Here is a 24,851-nt window from a genome sequence, read left to right as displayed (position 1 = left end):
TGGTTTCTTCCACAAGAAGATAGGGGAACAGAAGCCTTCTCCTTTTTCTTGGTGTGGAACTTCCTGTAACACTGCTTTGTCCACCAGGGTCTGAATCTCCTGTTGTACTGCAACTTGCTCTTCTATCGACTGCCTCTGTGGGGTCACTACGAAAGAGGGTTTGGGTAAGGTGTGGAATTTTAACTTGAGACCTGTTTTTATAATGCTTAGAATCCAAGAACTGTCTGATATCTTTTCCCAGGCCGGGAAGAAGAGGCTCAATCTTCCCCCTACCTGGGAGACCCCTTCATTGGGGTTGCTTCTTGTCCGCCGGTTTTCCGAACATGAACCCCTTCCCTTTGCCTCTTCTATCTTCCCACTTGTCCTGGGAGTTTTTAGGCGGCTTCTTCTGGATAAATTTCCTGCTCCGAAAGCGTTTGAAGTGGAAATTGGATGGGTTAGGGAAAGATTTCTTTTTATCCCCCGCTTTCTCGAGTATATCGTCCAGTGTAGGCCCGAAAAGGAATTCCCCTTCACAGGGGATGGAGCACAACTTTGTTTTTGATTGCAGGTCTCCCGTCCAGCATTTGAGCCATAGGGCCCTTCGTGCTGCGTTTGAGAATGACAGCCAGAGCAGCCTCAATCTGATTGAATCTACGGATGCGTCCGCTAGAAATGCTGCTGCTCCTCTCATTAGCGGGACGGAGTCCAGGATTGCTCCTCTTGGCGTTTTGTTCCTTAGTTGGTCGTCCAGCTGGTCCAGCCATACCATCAGGGCTCTGGCTGTGCAAGTGGCAGCTGTAGCGGGTTTTAGTCCACCTCCGGCTGCCTCCCAGGCTCCTTTTAGGAACGTATCCGCTTTTTTATCCATAGGGTCTTTCAGCGTCCTCGAACGGCAGAGAGAATTTTTTCGAGGCCTTCGCTATGGCTACGTCCACTTTCGGTGCCTTGTCCCAAAATGAACAGCTTGGCTCCTCAAAAGGGTATTTCCTTTTCGGTGCTAGGACTCCCTTCTTCTCTGGCCTTTTCCATTCCCTCTGTATGAGTGCCTGGATTTTATCATTCATGGGAAATTACCTCCTTTTCTTCTGCTCCACATGGCATCCTGGATGGTCCTCTTAGGCCTGGTGTCTACTAGGCCCATAGTGGTTCTGATAGCCTTTATTAAGCTATTCGTCTCTTCTATAGGGAAGCAGCTGCGACCTTCCTCTTCAGACGAGCCGGACGACGGGCTGTGTCTGTGTCGCTAGGCTCTGACTCGGGTTCCTTCCTTTTGGGGTTCTTATGCTTTTCCCTTGAAGAGTTTTGGCGGTGTTCTCTACCTGGTGGGCGATTAGGGCTCTAAGGTCATCAGCGAACCCTGGGGATTCCTTGCATAATGTATGCAGGACTGGCAGAGCCTTTCTCCTCATGCCGTGGGGAGTTCCTCCTTACAAAGTGGGCAAACCTTGTGGTTGGACTTCTGCGTACACTTTTTCCCCTATAAGAAAAGGAGGACAGGCCCTAATTACAGCATATACGTTCACGTAGTTCACTTACCTCCCAGCCTGAAGAATACTGAATCAGACGGGGGCCCCAGATCCGCTCGAGGCTTGCCCTTTGGGACCCCTGCCCCCCGGACTCCTTGCTGCGTCGGGACTCCGAACATCTGCTGCGTCGTTGCAACTGCTCGTCTTTCTTACGGTGCTGCTGCGGTGACTTTCGTGGCTGCTGCTGGTGTCCTGTGTCTGAGGACATGTCCAGCAGCTGCTGCTCTTCTGGCTCGGTGCTCATGGCTCCAGGTGACAGGCTGCACTATGCCTGTGTGCTTCTAAACTAAGCGAGGCAAGTTTCAAAAAAATGGTTTCCCTGCGCACCCCCGGCCAGCTGGTTTGGCCTGCGCATGCGCACCACCGTCTCATCCTGTGGTGCATTGCGCTGGCAGCGGCGTCTCCCCCGCCCTCCGGCGCACGTGGGGGATACCTATGCCCGCTGGCGCTCTCCCACCCCGGTACCTCTCCGGCCCAGGGCCGCTTCCAGCCACCAATCCTGGGGGAGAACAGATCTTCCTGCTGCTGTCTCTCCCCCCGCACACCCTGGAGGCCCGCTGACCCCAGCGGTGGCGCCTCGGGTAGCCGCCCCAGCTGGAGCAGAGGGCTCCCGCTGCCATCTTTCAGACTGGTTGGCCCCGGCATCCGGTAAGTCTGTAGGTTCCCGTGAGGCGGATCCCCTCTCTCCGTGGTGCCGTCATGGGGGGAAGGAGAAAGTGTAATCTTTTAAAGGTGATCCCTGCATTTATGTATGTCTACTTTGTTCTTCTCACATCTTAGGTCGTTATCACAAATCTTTCAGGATGATATGTGAGGAACTCCAGTCACAGGCCCGATCTTATGTTGAGGACCCAGACGCTGTAAGAAATTTCTTCCCATATCCCCTGGCCAGCACTTCAACCAGATCCCTCGGCGACTTGAGTTGGCTACCAACCTGGCAGAATCTGAGGAGGCATCTGACAGGAAGGCCACTGCTCCTTTCATCACTGGGAGTGTGGCTAAGATGGCGTCTCGGGGAGCATCGTCTTTTAGCTGGTCTTCTAGCTTTATTTAACCAGACCATGAGTGATCTGGCTGCAAAGGTTGCTGCAATGGCTGGTCTTACCGCCCCTACTGATGACTCCCACGTACCCTTAATGAAAGTATCGATCTTCCTATCCAAGGTAACCCTGTATCCTCAAGGGTCAGAGAGGATTTCCTTGCGGTCTTAGAAATAGCCACATCCAAGTTGGGGGCCTTGTTCCAGGACGTTGTTGAACCCTCATCAAAGGGGTATTTTCTTTTAAAGGCAAAGAGCCCTTCTTCTCTGGTTTCTCCCACTCTGTTGATGAGGTCCTGTATTCCTCTGATTAATGGGAAAAGTTTTGAGTTTTCTGCGATCCAGAGTCCCAAACATGATGCCTTTTACAGACTTTTTAGTCTTCTGACTAACCCCCATCGTGGCCCTTACTGTTTTCACAAGGTTATCTACTTCCCCAACTGGAAATCAGTGACCCGTTTGAGTCACTTTCTGACAAGAAGGAATCTGAAGAATCCTGCAAAACCCCTTTGTCTGAGTCTGTTGATAACACAAGAGACCTATTATGACTGCGGGACATTTCTCCTGAGTTGCACATAGTTTTTAGGGAATTCTGCACTTCCGTTTTAATGAAGGATCTCAAACTAACCAAGAAGTTTGGCGACTCCTCCAAAACAGTCTCCTCAATACAGGCCTGACAACTTCTTTGGCCATGCCTTGGCTAACCCCTGGCCACAGGTTCTATAGGTTTTTGCGGAGGATTTTCTGGGGACATCCTATCACAGGAGACAGAGAAAGGAGGATAGGAAAAAAACATTAAAAGGCTGCAAGGCCCCCATACTGTGAGGACGCTGCAGCCTACGCTCTATCTTACGGACAAGACCCCATCTGGCCCACCGTAGCTCTTCCGGTCTACTGGTGCTGCCGCAGAAGAGTCTGTTCCCTGTTGAAACACTGGATGGCCTAGTTGTGGGAATATGTTATTTCTTCTTCTTTATCCTGCCACTGATCAAGAAGGCTCCCCCCTCGAGGACAAGAAACCACTAATGTGGAGAGGGGCACTGCCCTTTTTATCTTGAAGGTTTCCTGTCCTCGAAGGGCGGATCCACTCGCTCGTTGGTGCAGTCATGGGTGACAGAAAAAACAAGTAGATCAGTCATCACCAGGTGCTTTTTTTAAAGACACGTACACAAGTATGTCACATAGGGACTGTTGGGTTTGCCCTCACAGTCCTGCGAGTTTGAACACTTCAAGGGTCTAAGTGGGAAGCTCTGAGTGATCATACATACATGTATGCAACTATTATTTTGTTTGTTGATATATGTAGCAGTAAAAGTGCTATTCTATATTGTATCCAAGGTAATCTGGTTCATGTGTAAGGGAACCCTTGGTTGTACATTATGCACCCCAGAAAAGCAGAGATTCATTGTTGTGATACGATTGTATGTCTTCAGGTAGGTTACTGATGTGAAAGCAGGTAGGACGTGACTAGCACACTCCTACTGTAATATTGATTTTTGGTCACAAAAGGGGAAATGTGAGAACAGATTCCATTTTTTAACTGGGGTAACCATCTGGTCTTGTTACCCTTTATGTCATAGTGATCAAATAACACTGATGGATGGAGAAGTTTTACATTTCTATTCACGACCCTAAAGTTCCTATTGGCTCGTAATTCAGAGGGAACTTTTCCTTTGTTAGTGACTATATTTAAAGTCGTTTACTTGTGCTAACAAACACCATATAAGGCTGTGCTGTACCGATTTCCCGAGCACTCATACAACATCATTTTGAGATTGAAAGGCACAAAGAGCATTTTCCTCACACTTAACACCACATTTTCATTGGCTACAAAAGCCGCCCCTGTAGTGATATTTTTTCCACTTGGCATGCCACTTGTTTGGCATTTATTGTGTTGTAAATCGATGTGGAAGGCGCAGGAATTTCTTCCTCCTGGACCAATGCATTTCGGCATGGAGCCTTACTTGGACCATGAGTAAGGCTCCACACCGAAATGCATTGGTTTAGTGTGCTACATGAGGTTGCCTTGATCATTTAGGATTTTAATATTTTCTAATAAATGTAAAGTTTAAAGCCTACCCTACTTCATCACTGGAGGATCTTTTTTTTTTTTTTCATTCAGCTTCTGCAGCTCCGACCTGGACAGCTCTGGGCGATGTCTCCACGGTGAATTCCAATGAAGGAAGACTTGGTGAGCTGACTCTCCATCCCCCTTTCCCTGCTTGACCTTAGTAGATCTTCTTGCTCTTAATATGAGATTTCAGCGTCGAGATCTCATCTTCCAAGATCTTGGTACCGAGATCTCTATGTGCGCATGTGCCACCCCTGGCGGCCATTTTCCCCAGAGTCCACCGCACATGAAACCATGGAACTGCTGGGGCTCTGGCCTTTCACAAAATGTCAGCTGAGTCCTGGCAGCACTGGAGACACCCGTAGCAGCACTGCCGGACACACCCTCATCCCAGCTTGAGGCCTTCAGCAACGGTACTGGTAAGGTATATACTAGTGATGAGCGAGTATACTCGTTGCTCGGGTGTCCTACGAGTATTTTGGCATGCTCGGAGATTTAGTTTTCTTGGCCTTATCGGCTTGATTTGCGACTTGCAGACAGGCTAAATACTTGTGGGAATTCCCTAACAAACAGGCATTCCTCCAATGTATTCAGCCTGTCTGCAAGTCGCAAATCAAGCAGATAAGACAACAAAAACTAAATCTCCGTGCACGTTAAAATACTCGCTCATCACTAGTATATACGCATTATAAGACGAACCCCCAAATTTTTTGGGGAAAAAGTGCGTCTTATAATCCAAAAAATATGGTACATCATAATGAACATCCAAGACAGTAAGGGTTAATGTGTAATAAACAAAGTGCTGAGTGCTTAATACATTATGATGTATATTGCATTGTTAGTGTGATTAGGACTGCAGCATATATTTCCATCATCAATATTAGGTATTTACTAGTTTACAGGCTCTATATGTATAAACGTCTATAAATGGATTGATTCTTAATATAACCTCTGCACAGTATTTTGCTTTTTCTGTTTAGTATCTGTTGCCACCTCCTTTTTTAATTATGGAAAAACCGGAGAAATTGAGTCTACGCTAATTTACAAAAGTACCAAACTTTATTAATCATAAAATATGACATGAAGTGTCAATATATACAAAAAAGACAACATACACAATACATATGTGAACAGACTATGTAAAAGGAGGGTACATGAATACTCTAAACCATAGCTTGGGTGGCCTGCCGTTAGAATTGGTGCATGTGGGACTAATAAGGTGCTGCCACTAATCAATATAGTCTAATATATGAAAAAGTCCCCAAATGTAAGAAGCATAATATTAGACCTCAGTATCCTCGGTTCTCCCAAGTATGTCCATAATGGAAATGATTTAAATTCATAAACCTGGGATTAACACACAGGTTGGAGAGACACCGAGCACTGAGGCATAACAGGGGACTAAAATTAATTAGTTGCATATGCAAAATGGAATTTTGTACATGGCAGCACAAAGGAAGTCTTTAAATCAACGCCCCCTGAAGAAGGTTAATACATCGAAACGTACGTCGGGGTCCGTTTCTCCTGTCCTCACCATTGGAAGCATGACGGGTAACTATTTAGTTATTATCTATCGCTGTTGATTTAAAGACTTCCTTTGTGCTGCCATGTACAAAATTCCATTTTGCATATGCAACTAATTTTTAGTCCCCTGTTATGCCTCAGTGCTCGGTGTCTCTACAACCTGTGTGTTAATCCCAGGTTTATGAATTTAAATCATTTCCATTATGGACATACTTGGGAGAACCGAGGACACTGAGGTTTAATATTATGCTTCTTACATTTGGGGACTTTTTCATATATTAGACTATATTGATTAGTGGCTGCACCTTATTAGTCCCACATGCACCAATTCTAACGGCAGGCCACCCAAGCTACGGTTTAGGGTATTCATGTCACTTCACACTGGCTATGTACCCTCCTTTTACATAGTCTGTTCACATATGTATTGTGTATGTTGTCTTTTTTGTATATATTGACACTTCATGTCATATTTTATGATTAATAAAGTTTGGTACTTTTGTAAATTAGCGTAGACTCAATTTCTCCGGTTTTTCATGATCTATTTATGAGTCGTTGCTTTCATGTAACTCTCTTTCTTAAAGATAGTGGTAACTATGCCATCAATTAATAACTATGATTTGGAGATTTATTATATTACTCCTTTTTTAATTATGTACTTTTTTAAATAATTGTTAAACAAAAATCAATATGTTTAAGACACTATTTGGAATATGGAGGATCCTTTTTTCCTTCGGTTCTTAGTCTTTCACAGTCCTACGTGTTATTATTTGGGGCACAATAGGCTCTTGTATACCAGTCCCTTTTGTCTCACTGTAATTTTTTACATTGTAAAAATGCAAGTGTAAAAGTGTAACAAAACAAACCAAACACAATGACATAACTGAGCAAAATTATTTTTTTATTTTTAATATTTTTATTTTACTGAGAGTCTTTTTCAGTAGATCTTTTTATTTAATCAGACAAAATTTGAAAGAAAAAATTGGGGGAGCAGGGAGAGGGATCTCCGGTTTAAAAAGATTTTGTTGCTAAGGTCGACAACTCATTTACAAGAAAACATCTTGCAATAAAGGAGTTTAAAAAAAAATCCATCTCCCTGCCCCTCTTTTGGGACAAAACCCCCATATATATATATTTATATATATACACAAGCAATTATAACGTCTTCCTATACCAATCATAAAAATATTGACGGAGCCTACCCTATAGAACTAGGGAGATGTCCATATTAATTATAGCTTTACTTTGTGTTAAAAATATAGGGCCGAGAGCCTCTGTATCAGATTTTGTAAATGATTTACACACGACTTTAACCGCTTCTTTGACGCAAGATGTGCACCTTAATCAAAAGGGTTAAGACAGAGTGAAAGCACAGAAGTGACGTAAATGACTACTGTATGCCATATGTACGATTACTACGAAACGTCACTTTCACACAGTTTGTAGAAACAGATGCAGCTCAGATATTGAATTTCCAAGGATTGAGGTAACAAACAAAAAAAAAAAACCCACAGGTGATTGATAAATTTAAAGGAGCACTAAATATAAATGTCTATGGAGATTTAAAATCATGGAGGCAGACATTTTTCTGGACTTGACCATACTACGGCCAGCCTCTCCCCAACCTAAAGTAGAGTGCTTTTAACCACAGGGTAGATGTATGATAAGGCTCTGTGCACACAGTGTTCCAGCCATCCCTTTGAGGTACACTCTCCAGCCAGAAAGCTGCCAGATATGCCATTGAAGAGGCATACAATGGCACGCGTCATGCATAGGGCTCCACATACTGCACGCCGGCTCTCGGTGTAGAAAAGAGCAGACTGCTGTGCTCGCCTATATAGCTGAAAGACATTCCAACAGATAGATATCACCCAGACTGAGGCCAAAGCACACTTTTTAGACCTTGCGTAGTGAACAACAAATTAACAGGGGGCTTTTCCTGACGAATACATTAAAAGAACAGCTTAAACAAAGTGTGCGCTTAGCCCAAGACAGACCTTAGGTTTACTGTCCCTTTAAATGTAAGAAGGAACCCAAGTGAAAGGAGTGATCTACCTGGCTCAGACATGAACGGACTGGCTGCATGGATCCCTTCTCATTTCAAGTGTTATCTGAGGTATACAGGGTTATATATTGGAGAATTACATTATTTCCCACTACAACCAGGGCTATCACTCCACTAGAGCAAGGACAGAAGAAGAGTTCCCTTTCGCCTTTTATGCCTGGCACAGGCCACTATAGTCAGTAGTCTATCAGTCACAGATACATCACAGGCCACTGGAAATGGCGCCAATAGTTTGCTGAAATGCATATCATTCCTGCTGCTATACTTATTTCATTGTCCCGCATATATTATTTGTGCGCATTCAGAGCGAAGGCACACTTTAAAGCATAGGTCTACCTCTAAACACCATTTTCACAGTTTACCTATAGGTTTTTGTAAATTCATTGCATATATTGTACTAGCGTTTTGTTATAGCCATGTTATAGCTCACAGCAAGGTGACCAAGTGCGCAAGCTGAAATCTCCCGGCACTCCTTGCTGCCTCAATGTCTGCACTGACTTTGTCCTGATAATGTGAAATGTCCCACATTACACTGCGCACTAACGTATTTAATGCAAGCTGATAAATGGCATTATAGGGGCTCCGCTAAGCTGTGGAAGAACACTACACAAAAAAAAAAAAAGACACCTAAAGTTTTATGTATCCCAGCAGCACTCCCTTATTCTCTTCTTGTCTCATCTTATTTTGTCTAACACTACAATTAAAACAGAGAAATATAAACAAAAGAAAGATTTTCTGTGCCCCAGGAGATGAGCCATGTTCCCTCTCCTCTTCCTCAGTTTAGCGGCTGCAGCAGGAGCTTCCCCCCCTTTGCCCTGTATGCAGTAAGACAAATGATCATTAAGCCCAATCCCTGGTTACACAGTACCCCCTCAGTTGGTTCCCAGCCAATAATGGAACAGATGAGTAGGATATTTACCCCCTATGTTCTCTGTGGGTCTTCTACAACACTGTTTCAGTAACATGCAGAAAACTCTACAGACTAACAAGTACGGGATAAGAGAATATCTCCTTTCACTTATTTCGAGTTTTACAGTCTGTCCTATGCATTTTTGACTATTTCCCATGACAAATATGCAGAATTGTGAGTGCTGCTCTGAAATAGAGCGCAGCATATATATATATATATATATATATATATAAAAAAAATTAACTTAAAAAAAGAAATGCAATGTACATACAAAGTTACTGAACTTTCTAGAATATATATATATATATATATATAAACTGTATAATGGTGCTCATAGGTGGAAATACCCTGCATCTCATGGAGAAGTGGTATAATGACCCCGTTAATCACTTGTCAGTCATCTTGGCTTTCATGATAATTTGGACAACTGCAGGATAGGAACAGCAGTGTCCTGATATCCTAAAGAGGGCAGGTTCACATCAGAATTACTGACATCACGTAAGTCAGGTGCATGCTCAGTTGTCAGACACAGAAGCCTCAAGCAAGTACAAAATACACACGGAGTACAGACAGATCTAAGAGTTTAAGACTTAACACTTGAGACATCTGCTCGCAACCTCCAGTCATCAGAAAATGGTCCTCTAAGACATAGAAAGCATGCACGTTTATGTGATTTTCAGACAAACATAAAACGATCTGTGTGAAAGTTAAATAGTGCTCACATATTGTGCACAAGGATTGCAGTCGATAAGAAACCAATGGGGGATGAGATGAGATGTCTATTAGAAGTCTGCTTCCCCAAATAATCAATGACTCACTGTCAAGCTTAGAGGCGACATGAACACCAGGTAGACGACATCCCGCTTACTAAACTTAAAAGCAACACCTAATTCTGGATGACCTTGCACGATTGCTTTCATTAGAAAGTATGGAGGGTAACTTACTTTTCAGCATTACTCCACAGGACACCCTCCCATAGTGCATAATAAATATGGCTATATACAGCTCATTGGGCTGAGGGTGCCCTGCGGGATCACACTGGTAAGTGGACAGAACATTGTGAATGTTATCCCCTCATAGGATGCCTAGTGTCACATCCATGGAAGACTGTAAGAGAATTAAAGCCCCAGCTACATGTATACACCGAGAACCATGTATCGCCTGCTGATGGATCACATACACAGGTGGGGACAAGATATTTCGGCGATACGGACGTGAGCAGTTTGGACAATATTCTGTCACTGAAAAAAAAAAAATCTCGAGAAAGGAAACAAAAAAGAATGGAAGAGATCAGGAGGGGGATCAGCAGTGTTCACACCCATTGTGCCAGCAGGATATGTCAGGGCATTCTTACTCTTGCCCAAATCCCTCTGTTTCTTCTATTGCAAAAAGCAATTTTTCTTTAAGCTGTTCAAAGCTTTTATAAGGTGGAAGATCCAAACGGTTAAAGCTGAAAATGAAGAAAACAATATATATGATGTCATAACGATTACGTCTTTATACAACAGACTATATTAAAGGCATTGTCTAGTATATGAAAGGGGTCATATTGGAACCAGTCTATACAACAACCTAATGGGAATTCTGAAGTTGTTACCAATCTTACTTATTGGCACTTGATGTAATAATTGTACACAACCAGTCCTGACAAGCCAATGGGAGTTAAAGTGAATCTGTCACCAGATAGTTGCTGTATAATCACAGAGCAGTATGATGTAGGGGCTGATTCCCTGACTCCAGTGATGTTTCACTTGCTAGTCTACATGCTGTCATTTTGATACAATCACTGTTTTCTCTGTTGCAGATCTCAGAATGCTGAGCCCTGTAAAACTCCGCCCACACCACTGATTGGCAGCTTCCTGTGTACACTGTACATTATCAGAAAGCTGGTAATCAGTGGTGGGGACGTGGTGCACATAGTTAAAGGGAATCTGTCACCCTTTTTTTCCCCTATTAGCTGCCGGCATAGACATCGAGGGCTTATCTACAACATTCTGTAATGCTGTAGATAAGCCTCCGATGTAATCTGAAAGAGAGGAAAAACACGTTATATTATACTCACGGAGGTGGACGGTCCGGTCCAATGGGTGTCGCCGTGCCGTCCGGCGCCTCCCTTCATGCGATGACGTCCTCTTCTCCCGTCCTGTAATGGCTCCGGCGCACTGCTCTGCCCTGTTGAGTTCAGAGCAGAGTCCTGCAGTGCGCAGGCCTCGGGAGAGGTCTGGCGCCTGCGCACTGCAGAATTCTGCTCTGCCCTCAACAGGGCAGAGCAGTGCGCCGGAGCCATTACAGGACGGGAGAAGAGGACGTCATCGCATGAAGAAGGGAGGCGCCGAACCGGACCGCAACACCCATCGGACCGGACCGCCCACCTCCGTGAGTATAATATAACGTGTTTTTCTTCTCTTTCAGGTTACATCGGAGGCTTATCTATAGCATTACAGAATGCTGTAGATGAGCCCCCGATGTCTATGCCGGTAGCTAATAGGGGAAAAAAAGGGTGACAGATTCCCTTTAACTGGAAGACACCTAGTCCTATAGTCTATTGCTGATAAAACATTTATTTTATTGAACTAACAACCCACAGCCAAGTAATTGACACACAGCTGTAATGAGTCTCTGCCACTACATCATGCTGCTCTCAAATTACAAAACCTGCTGACAGATTGCCTATAAATTGGGTACAAAGCAAGCAAAATCAGTGTGGTAGTAGATTCCCCCTATACATACGGCAGATAAAAGTTAGTGCAGTATATTTACCATGTGTGACTTCTAGGCAGCCAGTTTTCTTTCCCCACCTTTTCAATGCAGAATTTCTGAGGACCATTGCTCCCTAAAGGGTTACAAAATGTGACGGGAAAAAAATTAAAACCATCACTAACTGCGCAGATACTTTATCAATTTAGGTTTTGCAATCTTTAGATTATATTTGGCCATTCAATCTGGTTAAAGCACTGGCCGAGTTATTTTATGTCACAGTACACATTTATATAGTGCTGGCATATTATGCTGAGGTTATATTATTCTTGTAAAATCAGATGGATAAAAAAAAAAAAAAAAATTCAAACACATCTATAGATGTTCACATCTGTTTTCTTTTGCAGACCTCTCCGATTTTGGTCTGATTTGAAGATCAGAAAGAGACCACTTAAGTCAACAGGGCAGCGGAAAATCTGGATATTAACAAAATCCCATCTATGCTGTATCCTAGTATTGTCCAATTTGTAACTGGTATAATAGGTAGGAGAAGCTTGCAAAGTTTTTTGAGCATAAAAGAAAAATGTATGCCACACTGGTAAAAATAGATCTCAGAGCCAAAAAAAGGATGAAAAATCAAATAAAAAAAAAGGAAATGATCAAAATCTTTCAGTTTTTCATATATGCATAAGAAAAAAAGGAAATGTGAATGGGGCCTAAGAGAAAGAAACGGCAACTGATTAACTACAGTAAATTAACAAACCTGTACATAGCCATCATTTCTTTGCTAAAAATGCTGAATGAATGTTTTGGCCAACAGGTTTTTCATCTTAAAAGCTAGGTAAATAGGCCATGTACATACCCATTAAATCTGCAAACCCTCCTACAGGCAACCTGCAAGTCCCAGTAACAAACTGAAGAAGTCTCATGCGCTTTTCATTGTCAATTTCTTTAACAAACTAGGAAGAGTAAAAAAGGCAAGATTAATACAAAAGGTATAAAAAAAAAACCAAACACTCATAATGAAAGTAAAAAACAGCCTGTATACAAGAGACCATTTTTTCCTCATTTCAGACACTTAGAGCTGTCCAAGGAAATGTATCTGATGAACCATCTACAGGATAGGTCATCAATGGCAGACCAGTGGTGGTCGGAATCCCAGCGTCCCCACTAATCAACTGTTTTCTTCTCTGGCGGTGGCCGGATGTGAACACTTTGAATGAAGAGCATTTTCTATTTAAAAAAGCAGGTGCTTTGTCTGCGGTAGCCGGTAATGGCCGCTGGACAACGTGGAGCTGCACTCAGCAGCCTTGTTGGAGGTGTTTATATCTGCTGAAGCAAGAAACGTCGGATAGATGGGGACACCAGGTGTTGGAGCCTCGCTGATGCACTACCTGTGCCCAGACAACCCCTTTAAATATAGGACATCCCCACATAGTAAATTACTGTGAAAATAAAATGGAAAAACCCAACCTGCCAGAACCACACGATTTGCTTGCTGGTTCTCGTGTAGTGTCGGTATATTGTGTTTCGCTGCCAATCATTCAAGTCAATTTCCTGCATCCCACATAGGAGAACCTATTACAGAAAGGAAAAACAGGTATCATTTATACAGGAGCTCTCCCACAACAACTCTTAATCGTATTACCATTTTAGAACTGCCAACTTACTTCCAATTCTTTGGCATCAAAATACTGCAAATACTGCTGGGGTAGGATTTCATTAAAGCCCTCAAAGAATGCCTGTGTCTGTTCCTCCACTCCTCGAGATAATCTCCACTCTGCGACAAGCCTGGAGTAAGCAAGTACAGATCAGTCAGGACCCGTGTGTCTATAATGAATGGCTTAGTAATACATTGTGGGCATAGGCTTATAGATATTGTGGGCATTGCCAAAGAGCAATGGTTGGACAGCTGGAGCTTCTCAGCACCCATACTATTGTCTGTCGCATTATTTTGTAGGGATTGCCTCGTTATAGACCTTGGTGGAATTTGCAAAAACATGCTAGTGAGGCCAGTTTCACATGTCTGGACGTTCACGTCCGGAGTAAAAACCACAATATCTAGACAGGCTGTGAGTCTCCTGACCTGAACTCCACAGCACAATATTTGCCCACAAGGCTATTTATTTCGGCCAGGAGACCTGCCACCTGTTTGGACCTTGCTGCCCACTCTCTAACTAGGAATATCAGATGAGTGAAGGGCCTAATGTCCAATATATGAGGATCTCATCACTGCAAGACCTCGTTAAGCACAAAAATTAAGTTTTAGTGGCTTTAGGTCACTGCTGTGCTGTTTTGTCTGCAGTCACCTCCATGAAGAATAATCCCAATTTTATAATAATAGAAAACAGTCCAGAAAGAAGTCTCACCTTATGTATTCCTCTTTATTTTCTTCTGTAACCTGGATGTTGCTTCCATTCAGCTTTAGGTCATGGCTTTTAACCTCCCCAAGAAGTTCCTTATCCACTGAAAAGAACATTTCCAGGCAGCACTCTTCTATGTTGTTTTCCCTATGAATAACATGTATTGGCTCACATGTACAGATACAGATTTCCATGCAAAATGAGCAACAAGTCACGGCACATGTAAAGAATACCAATGAACATAATAGTATTAGGTAGAAAGTAATCTGTGCCTGAAATATACCGGTATACATAAAATTCTTATCAGAAAAGGTTCAGTATAATAGTAAATATGAGCCTACAGAAAAATAAATGTGCACCAATAACAATAATATGTTAAAAAGGTAAAGTTTTATTAACAAACAAAAAAGGATTTTTGCGTACTCACCGTAAAATCCTTTTCTCTGAGCCATTCATTGGGGGACACAGAGACAGTGGGTGTTATGCTGCTTGCCACTAGGAGGACACTAAGTAAACCAGAAAAAAGTTAACTCCTCCCCTGCAGTATACACCCCCTCGCTGGATGAGATATCTCCAGTTCGGTGAAAAAAGCAGTAGGAGCTTAAACAGTGAACAATAACCATAACTAGAATGCTACAAATGAGCCAGTAGGCTAAACAGGGCGGGTGCTGTGTCCCCCAATGAATGTCTCGGAGAAAAGGATTTTACGGTGAGTACACAAAAATCCCTATTTCTCTTACGCCTCATTGGGGGACACGGAGATAGTGGGACATCCTAAAGCAGTCCCTGGGTGGGGAGCATATATCTGGTAATACCCCATGTACCACAGAGTCAACACTGAGGTACTGCCGATTGCAGAATGCGTCTGCCAAGAGCTGCATCCGCAGAGGCCTGAGAATGAATTTGGTAATGTTTTGTAAAAGTAGGCAGACTGGACCAAGTTTACATTTTAGAAAACAGTGAAAAACTCTAGTAAGGTCAAAAACTTCACTTATATAACAAGGATCCTTACAGCACTTGTTTGACAGATGTAAAAAATTAACCTTTAATAAAGTCTAAATATAAGACAACACAACCACACACTAATAAACAACCGTGTCACCTACTACACCCCCTACAATGGGGACCTGATATCACAAACTGCCTAACGGAGGTTGGCACCCTAAACATTATCGAGATTGGCACCCCTGTTCCATGACGGCTGTACCCTAAGCCTCCTAGATAGCCCTGAATAAGTGCCACATATAGTCACTCAGTTATTCAGAAAAGGAGTGTATAGGGGTTGCCATAAGGTAGTTTGGTAGGTAACAATAGAAAAAAGTGCAAAAATCGTGCAAAATAGACAAGACATTAAAGTGACATGTAAAACAAAAAGAATACCCTCAAAATACATATTAATTCATACTGTGCAAGTGCACCTTAAGACCCAAAATTATAAGAGGTAGGACGACTCAAAAAACTTGAAAAAAAGGAGAAACTTGAGTCCAGAACTACATAAGAATAAATATCTTTATTGAAAGGCAATAAAAGGGAGCAGAACCGTGGATAGGGAAGTTAAAAATAGGGTACATAAACAAGTTTCAAAATATAGCCGGATACAAAAAGAATCCTGTGCAGCAATATCAATGGCTCCTGTGGGTAAGTACAGTAACTATTTCTTTTATAACAATGGCATGAGGCAGAACAGATATATATAAAGGACGGAAAAGGTCTCTTTGGCATTTTGTAACATTGTTATTAGAAGGAGTGTAACACTCACGTGAAAAAAATCACGTGATCTCTGGCAATCAGGTATTTAATAGGGCAGTGTCACTGTCTAAGCCACGCCCCCTGAGGAAGCGGTTTTACCGCGATATGCGCATCGGGGTTTTCCTGGACGCCAGCACTCTCTCTGACTAACCAATGGGTATGATATGACTTCTTATACTTTTTTATTGGGCAAGTGTGCAATATCTTTTTGGATGGTTGTGCTCTCTGTACTATTAGGAGTGTTACACTCCTTCTAATAACAATGTTACAAAATGCCAGAGAGACCTTTTCCGTCCTTTATATATATCTGTTCTGCCTCATGCAATTGTTATAAAAGAAATAGTCAGTTACTGTACTTACCCACAGGAGCCATTGATATTGCTGCACAGGATTCTTTTTGTATCTGGCTATATTTTGACACTTCTTTATGTACCCTATTTTTAACTTCCCTATCCACGGTTCTGCTCCCTTTTATTGCCTTTCAATAAAGATGTTTATTCTTATGTAGTTCTGGACTCTAAGTTTCTCCTTTATTAAAGTGACATGTGCAGATTAGAGAACCTAACTATCTGTTCCCCGTATTTGATAACCTTCCTGTCAGTGGAGGTTGGCACCCTACTGGTCAGCGGAATGACGCCCCTGCTCCACGACAGCTTACCCTAAAAATGCCCTATTATAACTATTGATGGAGCATTAGGGTAACAATGATATTTTTGAAAGGCAAAACCATGCAAATGATCCATAATGCAACAATATATACAGTTTGTTGATAACAAATAGAGGGGTACTCAGATTTTGATGATGGATAGGCAAAACCTCAACGCGTTTTCCTAACAGGATCATCAGGAGGTGGATAGTTAGATGCTGTGTGGAAAAATGACCAAACACCCCATATAAATAGACGCTATAGCCCATTAATGATGCCCACTTCATCCATACCATAGAGGTCTCTCAGGCTAGATGTCATAATAGATTCAAAGCAATAGTATTAAAACAGACCTCATATACACCGACTTGTGCTCTATCATCCAGAGCAAGTCCCTCATGAATGGCCAGTTGACCCGTCATTCAATCTCATAATGAGTAATCCAGAGGGATAATGCCGCCATTGCTCTAATGTCCGGCGTGCGTTCCACCATCAGCGCACCTGCATAACAGCTGATGTTACTCCCAGTACTGCGATAAGCCGGCGTGCGTGTCACAGACAGCGCCGCGATAGGTGGGCATGCGTTCCAGGAGAGGCGCCGATACTTCCTGCTCTGGTGACGCATGCTCAGTGCGAGGAGCCGGGCGGTGCAGGACAGGAAATGCCTAGTGTAGTGAGCATCATGCGCCGTCATAGCAACGCATACAGTTCCTGCCCCTCTGACACTGCGCATGTCCAATGAGAGCACTATATGGATGATATGTCCATTAACCCGTCCTGCTTTGGTACAAGGAACCGGGCAGCGCAGGACAGGAAGTGCCCAATATGGTACACATGCGCCGTCATGACAACGCATATAATTCCTGCACTTCAGATACTGCGCATGTCCAATACGAGCACTACGTGGACGTCATGTTCATTAACCCATATAAAAACATTTATCCTCCCTAATAAGGAGCTGCACACAAAGGCGAACCACGCCAGAAGATATTGCATATAACACCAATACAACATATATCGTTACATTCTAGATATTGATGTGTGCACCAATAAGGCTCCTGTCCTTATAAAATAAAAAAAAGGGGGGGGGGAGAAAAAGGGAAAGGGTTGGTTAAGACATTATCAATATTTAAGGCATAAATTGATACCAAATGAATCTTATCCATGTAGAAATATCGCACAATAATTTGTGCATCCCATAAACATGGGAAATATCTGGTCTAGCATGACATGGCCCTAAGAAAACACTGACGCCTATAAAAAACAAGCATAAGATAGACTCTCATTAAGGCCATTCGGCGACATGGACTCCAACCGGTGAATCCAGGCGCATTCTCTTTGCAACAATAACCTATCAAAATTACCCCCCCTGGGGTTCATTTTTACCACTTCAATAATACAGAATTGAACCTCCTCCATTTTACCCTCATGTATCTCATGCATATGTTTCGCCAGAGGGGTGTCACGATCATGCCTGATGTCACCAGTATGTTCACCCACTCTGCGCTGAAATTCCCTCAGGGTTTTCCCCACATAATCATGCAGGCAGCGACAAGTAGCCATATATATTACACCCGAAGTTTTGCAGTTAGAGAAGTCTCTGTGGTAAAAAATATTTCCATTAAGGGAACTACTAAAAAATTTGCATGATCTCATAAATTTGCAGTTCACGCAGTTACCACATTTGAAAAAAACCACAAGTTTTGCGGTCCAGCCATGTCCCAGTGGGTATAAATCTCCTGAAAAAACTGTGTACCAGACTATCTCTAATAGAATGCCCCTTTTCGAATGTAATCATTGGGCGTGGGCCAACGATGCCATTTAGGTCTGGGTCAGATGTTAAAATATCCCAGTGTTTATTGAGAATACCTCTCACTCTCTTATTCTGGCAATCGAAGGTCCCTATAATTCTGGTTATATCAGGGACCCCCATAGGGCTATTATCTCGACTTTGTAATAAAGAATTCCTGTCTCTTGAAAGGGCATGTTGAAGATTGTTCAACAATAGCTCTAGAATAGTCCTTGTCCAGGAATCTTCTTTTCATGTCTGTTGACTGGAGTTGGAAGGTATCCATGTCCGAACAGTTTCTCCTCAACCTTAAGAACTGGCCTTTAGGGATGCCACGCTTTAATGCTTCGGGATGATGACTATCCCATCGAAGCAGGCTATTTGTACTTGTTGGTTTACAATAAATCTGAAATTTCAGAGAGCCATTATCCTCTTTCTTAATCAGAACGTCAAGAAATGGTAGAGTGGTCCTATTAATTTCATACGTAAATCTCATTCCAATGTTATCATTTAGCTCATTAACAAACTGTATGAAATTGCCCTCTGTCCCCTGCCAAATGACAAATACGTCATCAGTAAATCTATGCCATGTTCCTATATGTTCTTGCCACCAATGTGGTTCATCCGAGAAGACAATGGTTTCCTCCCACCAGCCCAGGAACAACCCTGCATAAGTTGGGGCACAGGGACTGGCCATAGCGGTGCCCCTGAGCTGGTGGAAGTACTTCCTGTCAAAGAGTAAAACATTTTTTGTAAGGGTAAAACACAATGAATCCAACAAGAATTGATTATGAGCCCTATATTGAATTGCCTTTGTTTTGAGAAAAAACTCAACCGCCTTCAGGCCCAGTTCATGTGATATGTTACTATACAATGCCTCAACATCTATCGAGGCTAATAAGGAGTTCTCTGTGACATGGATACCCTCCAACTTAAGAAGGAGATCTGAGGTGTCCCTTATGTATGAAGGGATGGCCAAAACAAAAGGACGAAGTAACCGATCGATATAAATACCACAATTTTGGACCAAAGAATCTGATCCTGATACAATTGGACGCCCCTTCAGGGGGTCCAACCCCTTATGTACCTTGGGTAAGATGTAGAATGTGGCTATCAATGGTTGAGCGGGGTATAAAAAGTCAAACTCATTTTTAGAAATCAAACCATCATCTCTAGCTTTTGTGAGTATATCTTTCAACTCGGCCTTATACTCCGAGGAGGGGTCAGAGCGCAATATCTCATAAGTTTGTGCATCAGTGAGAATATTTAAACACATCTTAAGGTAATCTTCCTCCGCCATAATCACCAGATTACCGCCCTTATCAGAGGGCTTTATTATCAGATCATTTTGATCTGTTAACCTTGCCAAAGCCTCCTGCTCGTTTCTTGAAAGATTAAAATCAAATGAGTTAGATGGAATCTTTCTGAGATCCCTCTCCACAAGTCTCAAGAAGATGTCAATACTTGAGATATCAGTTTGAGGGGGCATTTTGGTGCTGTTGTTCCTAAGGTTGGTAAAGGGACCAAGACCCTCTCTAGTATCATTTTCTTCCAACAGCCCCACCAATGCCCTGAACCCCTCAAGTTCATCCTTCTGTAGGCCCAATCGTTCACACTCATATTGATCATTACGGGCAAAGAATTTCTTCCATCTTAGTTTGCGGCAAAACAAATTAATATCCTTAGTCCAGTTAAAGCAGTCAAATTTATTTGTGGGAACATAATTCAGACCCTTTCTCAAGACACTGTAATCTTCTTTTGTAAGAATATAATTTGACAGGTTTATGATTTGACTCTGAGACCTACAGTACTTGGGTCTCAGATAATAGCCTGTCTTGGCATTCCTCTCTAAAAAAAAAAAAAAAAAAAAAAAAGAGGAAGAAGAGGCAGAGGAAGAAGGGACAAACATAGGAGGTCCATTTACAACATTTGGTCCTCTCGGATTCATATATGCCATTCCACCCCTCTGTTCCCCTCTTGAGAAATATTTTCCTCTGCCCCTCCATGGTCTATACAGTCTACCCCCTCTTGGGGAAATATTAATGCTATTTCGCTCAGCGTCAGATGTTTCAATATCAGAGGAGGAAATGTCTGATACGTTATTTTGATGAAAACTATATGCCTGATTATCACTAAAGGCCTTAAGGTCCCTTTGGAACTGCGATTGTTTTCTCTCCTTGATAAATGATTGAAATTTCTCGACTGAAGTTTGTAATAGGACTTCCCTTCTTGAAAAATCCGAGTCCGCCTTAAATTTCAAGATATTATCAATCGATTTACTCAGCTGTTTTGTAGACAAATCAAAGAGCTTTTTCTCCTCCTCCAGAAGTAATTGCATAAATCTAATGCAGGAGTCTATAGATTCTTTTAGCCACTTATTAAGCAGTTCAGGAGATGCAGTTCTAGGGGATGGATTCAAATTTATGCTAAGACCGCACCCCAACTACCTTATGGCAACCCCTATACACTCCTTTTCTGAATAACTGAGCGACTATATGTGGCACTTATTCAGGGCTATCTAGGAGGCTTAGGGTACAGCCTTCATGGAACGGGGGCGCCAATCTCGATAATTTTTATGGTGCCAACCTCCGTTGTTAGGCAGTTTGTGATATCAGGTCCCCATTGTAGGGTGTAGTAGGTGACACGGTTGTTTATCAGACTGGACCAAGTCACAGGCTTGTAGACCTGTTCTGCCGAGGCCTGGTGCCAAATGGCCCAAGAGGCGCCCACTGACCGGGTAGAGTGCGCCTTAATCCCAGCTGGGACAGGTGCGTTCCTGACACGGTAGGATTCCTGAATCGCTAAGCGAATCCACCTGGCTAGCGTTGCTTTTGAAGCGGCTAGACCATTCCTATGCCCCTCTGGAAGTATGAACAGGGCATCTGACTTGCGGAAGGGAGCCGTCCGCGAGATGTACCGTCTCAGCGCCCTAACCACATCCAGGCTGTGGAAGGCCTTCTCAATGTGATGGACTGGCGCCGGACAAAAGGAAGGCAAAACAATTTCCTTGTTGAGATGGAAAGAGGAGATGACCTTGGGCAGGAAGGACGGGGACGTCCTGAGAACTACCTTGTCCTGATGAAAATTCAGGAACCGAGAATGGCAGGACAGGGCTGCCAATTCCGAAACTCATCTGATTGACGTAATTGCCACTAGAAAGACCACTTTCCAAGAGAGGACGGTCAATGACACGTCCTGCAGCGGTTCGAAAGGAACCTCCTGTAAGGCCCCGAGAACCAGGTTAAGGTCCCATGATTCCAATGGCTTTCTATAAGGAGGCGCCACATGGGAAACTCCTTGAATGAACATCTTGGCCTGAGGTTTGGTGGCAATTTTGCATTGGAAAAGCATTGACAAGGCCGAAATTTGGCCCGTGAGCGAGCTAAGCACGAGGCCTGATTTTAATCCAGATTGAAGGAACTTCAATATGGCCGGAATGGAGAACACCAGAGGGGATCGACCATGATCCTTTCACCATGAAAAGGTTTTCCAGGTGCGGTGATAGATACGCCTGGACACAGGCTTCCTAGCACTAATCATGGTGGAAATCACGTCATGAGAGAAACCAGCCTGTGCTAAAATCCAGGATTCGAGGGCCACGCCATCAAAGACAGGGCCCCGGAGTTCTGGTGGTAAACCGGGCCCTGAGACAGCAGATCCGTGCGATCTGGAAGTCGCCAGGGGACGTCAGCGACTAGTTGTATTAGTTCTGCATACCATGCTCGGCGCGGCCAATCTGGCGCGACTAGGATCACTGGTACACCCTCCGCTCTGATTTTCTTGATGACCCTCGGAGGCAAGGGAAGAGGGGGAAAGATGTACAGGATCCGGAACCAGTGCCATGGCAGAACTAGGGCGTCCGCTCCGACCTTGTTGTTTAGTCTGGAGGCCATGAGATCCACATCCGGAGTCCCCCAACAATGACAAATCTGCTGAAAGATTTCCGGATGAAGAGACCACTCTCCCGAGGCAATGCCTTGGCGACTGAGAAAATCTGCTGCCCAATTTTCTACGCCCAAGATGTGAATTGCTGAGATGGGCGAATGGAGGATGTGACTCACTTCGTGCATTGCCATCCAGCTCCGGGTACCTCTCTGGCGGTTGATATATGCTACAGCCGTGGCGTTGCCGGATTGGATCCTGATGGAGTGACCTGCGAGGAGATGGTGGAAACTCCGTAGAGCAAATCTGATCGCTCGTGTCCCCAAAATGTTGATGGGGAGACGTGACTCTCGGGTCGACCTACGACCCTGTGCCGTGTGGTGACGAGAGACCGCACCCCAGCAGAGAAGACTTGCGTCGGTGGTTACTACCAACCATCTTACTGGGAGAAAAGACCTCCCTTGATTCAGGGAGGACCTTAGTGTCCACCACCTGAGGGCTTGCCTGACCTGCAGGGACAGAAGGATGCGACGGTCCAGAGAGAACGGGTTCTTGTCACAAGCTAACAGCAACGCATGTTGTAAGGGATGGAGATGGAACTGTGCAAATGGAACTGATTCCATGGCAGCCACCATCTTTCCGAGAACTCTCATGCTGAAACAAATGGAGTGAGAAGCTGGTCGGGAAAGAGTCCGCACTGCCTGCTGCTGGTAGGCTTGCGTCTTTTCTGGAGGGAGAATGACCAACCCGCGGGAAGTGTCCAAGATCATTCCTAAAAAGGAAATCTGCTGAGCCCGTTTCGGGGAAGACTTTTCGAAGTTTATCTTCCACCCCAGGCGCGAAAGTGTATTTACTGTTATCTCCACGGATTCCTCGCAGGCTGGAAGGGACGGACCCTTGATGAGCAGGTCGTCCAGATACGGTAACACCACTACTCCCCGAGAGTGGAGAATGACAGCCGCCATGACCTTGGTAAAGACCCTGGGGGCATTGGCGAGTCCGAAGGGCAAGGCAACGAACTGGAAGTGTTCCTCGTGAATTGCAAAACGCAGGAACTGCTGGTGGGACGGGCCGATCGGAATATGAAGGTAAGCGTCCTTGATGTCGATGGATGTGACAACTGATCGGAGAGATTACATTCGGAATCGCCGTACCCTGACAAACTGATTTAACAGTTCAAAATCCAGAATGGGTCGCATCGTCCTGTCCTTTTTTGGAACCACAAAAAGGTTTGAATAAAATCCTCTGAACCTTTCGTGATGAGGGATTGGAATGATGACTCCGTCCCTTAAGAGAGCCTGAACAGCCCGAAGGAAGGCTCTTGTCTTTCCCTTGGGGGGGAGAGGAAAGGAAAAAGCGAGTTGGAGGGGGAGAGGAAAACTATCTTGTATCCGGAGGACACCAGCTTCCTGACCCACTTGTCGTGGACGACCGCGAGCCAGGTGTGGCTGAAGGAAAGTAGGCGACCGCCTACTCTGTCAGTGTCCGCAGGATACCGCAACAAGTCATTGGGTAGATCTATGAGATCTGGCTTTCCTAGATCCAGAAGCCCTAGGCCCCGGTTTACAAGAGCGGTTAGGTCTGTATGAGACCTGGGAGCCTCTGTCTCCGCGCGGGGACGAACCTGATCCGGAAGAGAAGGTAGAGGAGGACCAACCGGAATTGTTGCGAAAAGATCGAAAGCGCGTCGGCTGTTGGTTGCGAAACGGCCGAACAGCCTTTTGTTGAGGAAGGAATTTACTTTTTCCCCCGGTAGCATCAGAAATGAGCTGATCCAGTTTCTCTCCAAAAAGACAACCAGTTTCAAAGGGGAGAGAAGTCAACGATCTTTTAGTTGTGGCATCCGCCCGCCAGTCGCAGAGCCATAGGGCTCTTTTAATGGAGATCGCATTAGCGGCAGTTTGAGCAGCGCAATTGCCGGCATCAAAAGAGGTGTCCACTACAAAGTCCGCTGCGTGAATTATCTGCCTGGCGACCGTAGTTGCCTCCGGAGGAAGATTGGTGCCCTGGAAGGAAGTAATCATGACTTCTGCCCAAGCGGCCATTGCCTTAGTGACCTAAATTGCCGTGAAAGATGGAAAAAGTGCTGCTCCTGAAGCTCCAAAAACTGAATGGGCAAGGTAGTCAATCTGACGATCGGAGGGGTTTCTGATTGAGGAACCCTCAGAAACTGATAGGAGCGTTTTTGAAGCAAGACACGATACAGGAGGGTCCACCGGAGGGGACTGTAACCAATCCTTCATTAGGTCTGGATCAAAAGGGTATTTATCCTGAGCAGACTTTTGCCCTGTGAACCGCTTATGTGGACGATCCCTATGTTTCTGGACAATATCCTTAAAGTCTGGATGGCTGGTAAATAAGCTGTGCACACGCTTGGTTTTCTTAAGTGAGATAGGATGTGCTGGAGCGGGAATATTTTCCTCATCCAACTTCAGAATCCTGTTGACTGATTCTATAAGAGAATCAAGCGACTCTTGATCAGTTGGGGGATTCTGAGGGCTGACGTTGTCAGATTCGAATTCAGAGTCGTGCTCGCTGAGAACTCCAGGAGAGGGAGAGCGAGACAGGAGTCGCAGATGCTGAGGCACGAACGGGACTAGGGGACGCGTCA

At 44.1% G+C, this 24,851-nt stretch overlaps 1 protein-coding gene across 3 annotated transcripts in view; it reads right to left on the bottom strand.

Annotated features, from left to right (window-relative positions):
* Nucleotides 1-7,019: 7,019 nt before the first annotated feature.
* The window catches only part of ITCH (itchy E3 ubiquitin protein ligase), a 133,455-nt gene continuing 115,623 nt past the window's right edge, over nucleotides 7,020-24,851 (bottom strand). For all 3 annotated transcript variants that reach the window (XM_073555408.1, XM_073555409.1, XM_073555407.1), the window contains exons 19-24: nucleotides 14,181-14,321; nucleotides 13,482-13,602; nucleotides 13,285-13,389; nucleotides 12,674-12,770; nucleotides 11,875-11,947; nucleotides 7,020-10,564 (exon numbers count right to left, since the gene is read on the bottom strand). In XM_073555408.1, coding sequence (XP_073411509.1) covers nucleotides 10,465-10,564; nucleotides 11,875-11,947; nucleotides 12,674-12,770; nucleotides 13,285-13,389; nucleotides 13,482-13,602; nucleotides 14,181-14,321 — 637 coding nt within the window. In that variant the 3' untranslated portion in view covers nucleotides 7,020-10,464. The remainder of the gene's footprint in view (nucleotides 10,565-11,874; nucleotides 11,948-12,673; nucleotides 12,771-13,284; nucleotides 13,390-13,481; nucleotides 13,603-14,180; nucleotides 14,322-24,851) is intronic.

Source organism: Dendrobates tinctorius, unplaced genomic scaffold, assembly GCF_039654945.1.
Source record: "Dendrobates tinctorius isolate UK_male_01 unplaced genomic scaffold, ASM3965494v1 ptg000223l, whole genome shotgun sequence".
Lineage (NCBI taxonomy): Eukaryota > Metazoa > Chordata > Amphibia > Anura > Dendrobatidae > Dendrobates > Dendrobates tinctorius.
The sequence above is the reverse complement of the archived record's forward strand: the minus strand, read 5'-3'. Positions and strand labels throughout refer to the sequence as shown.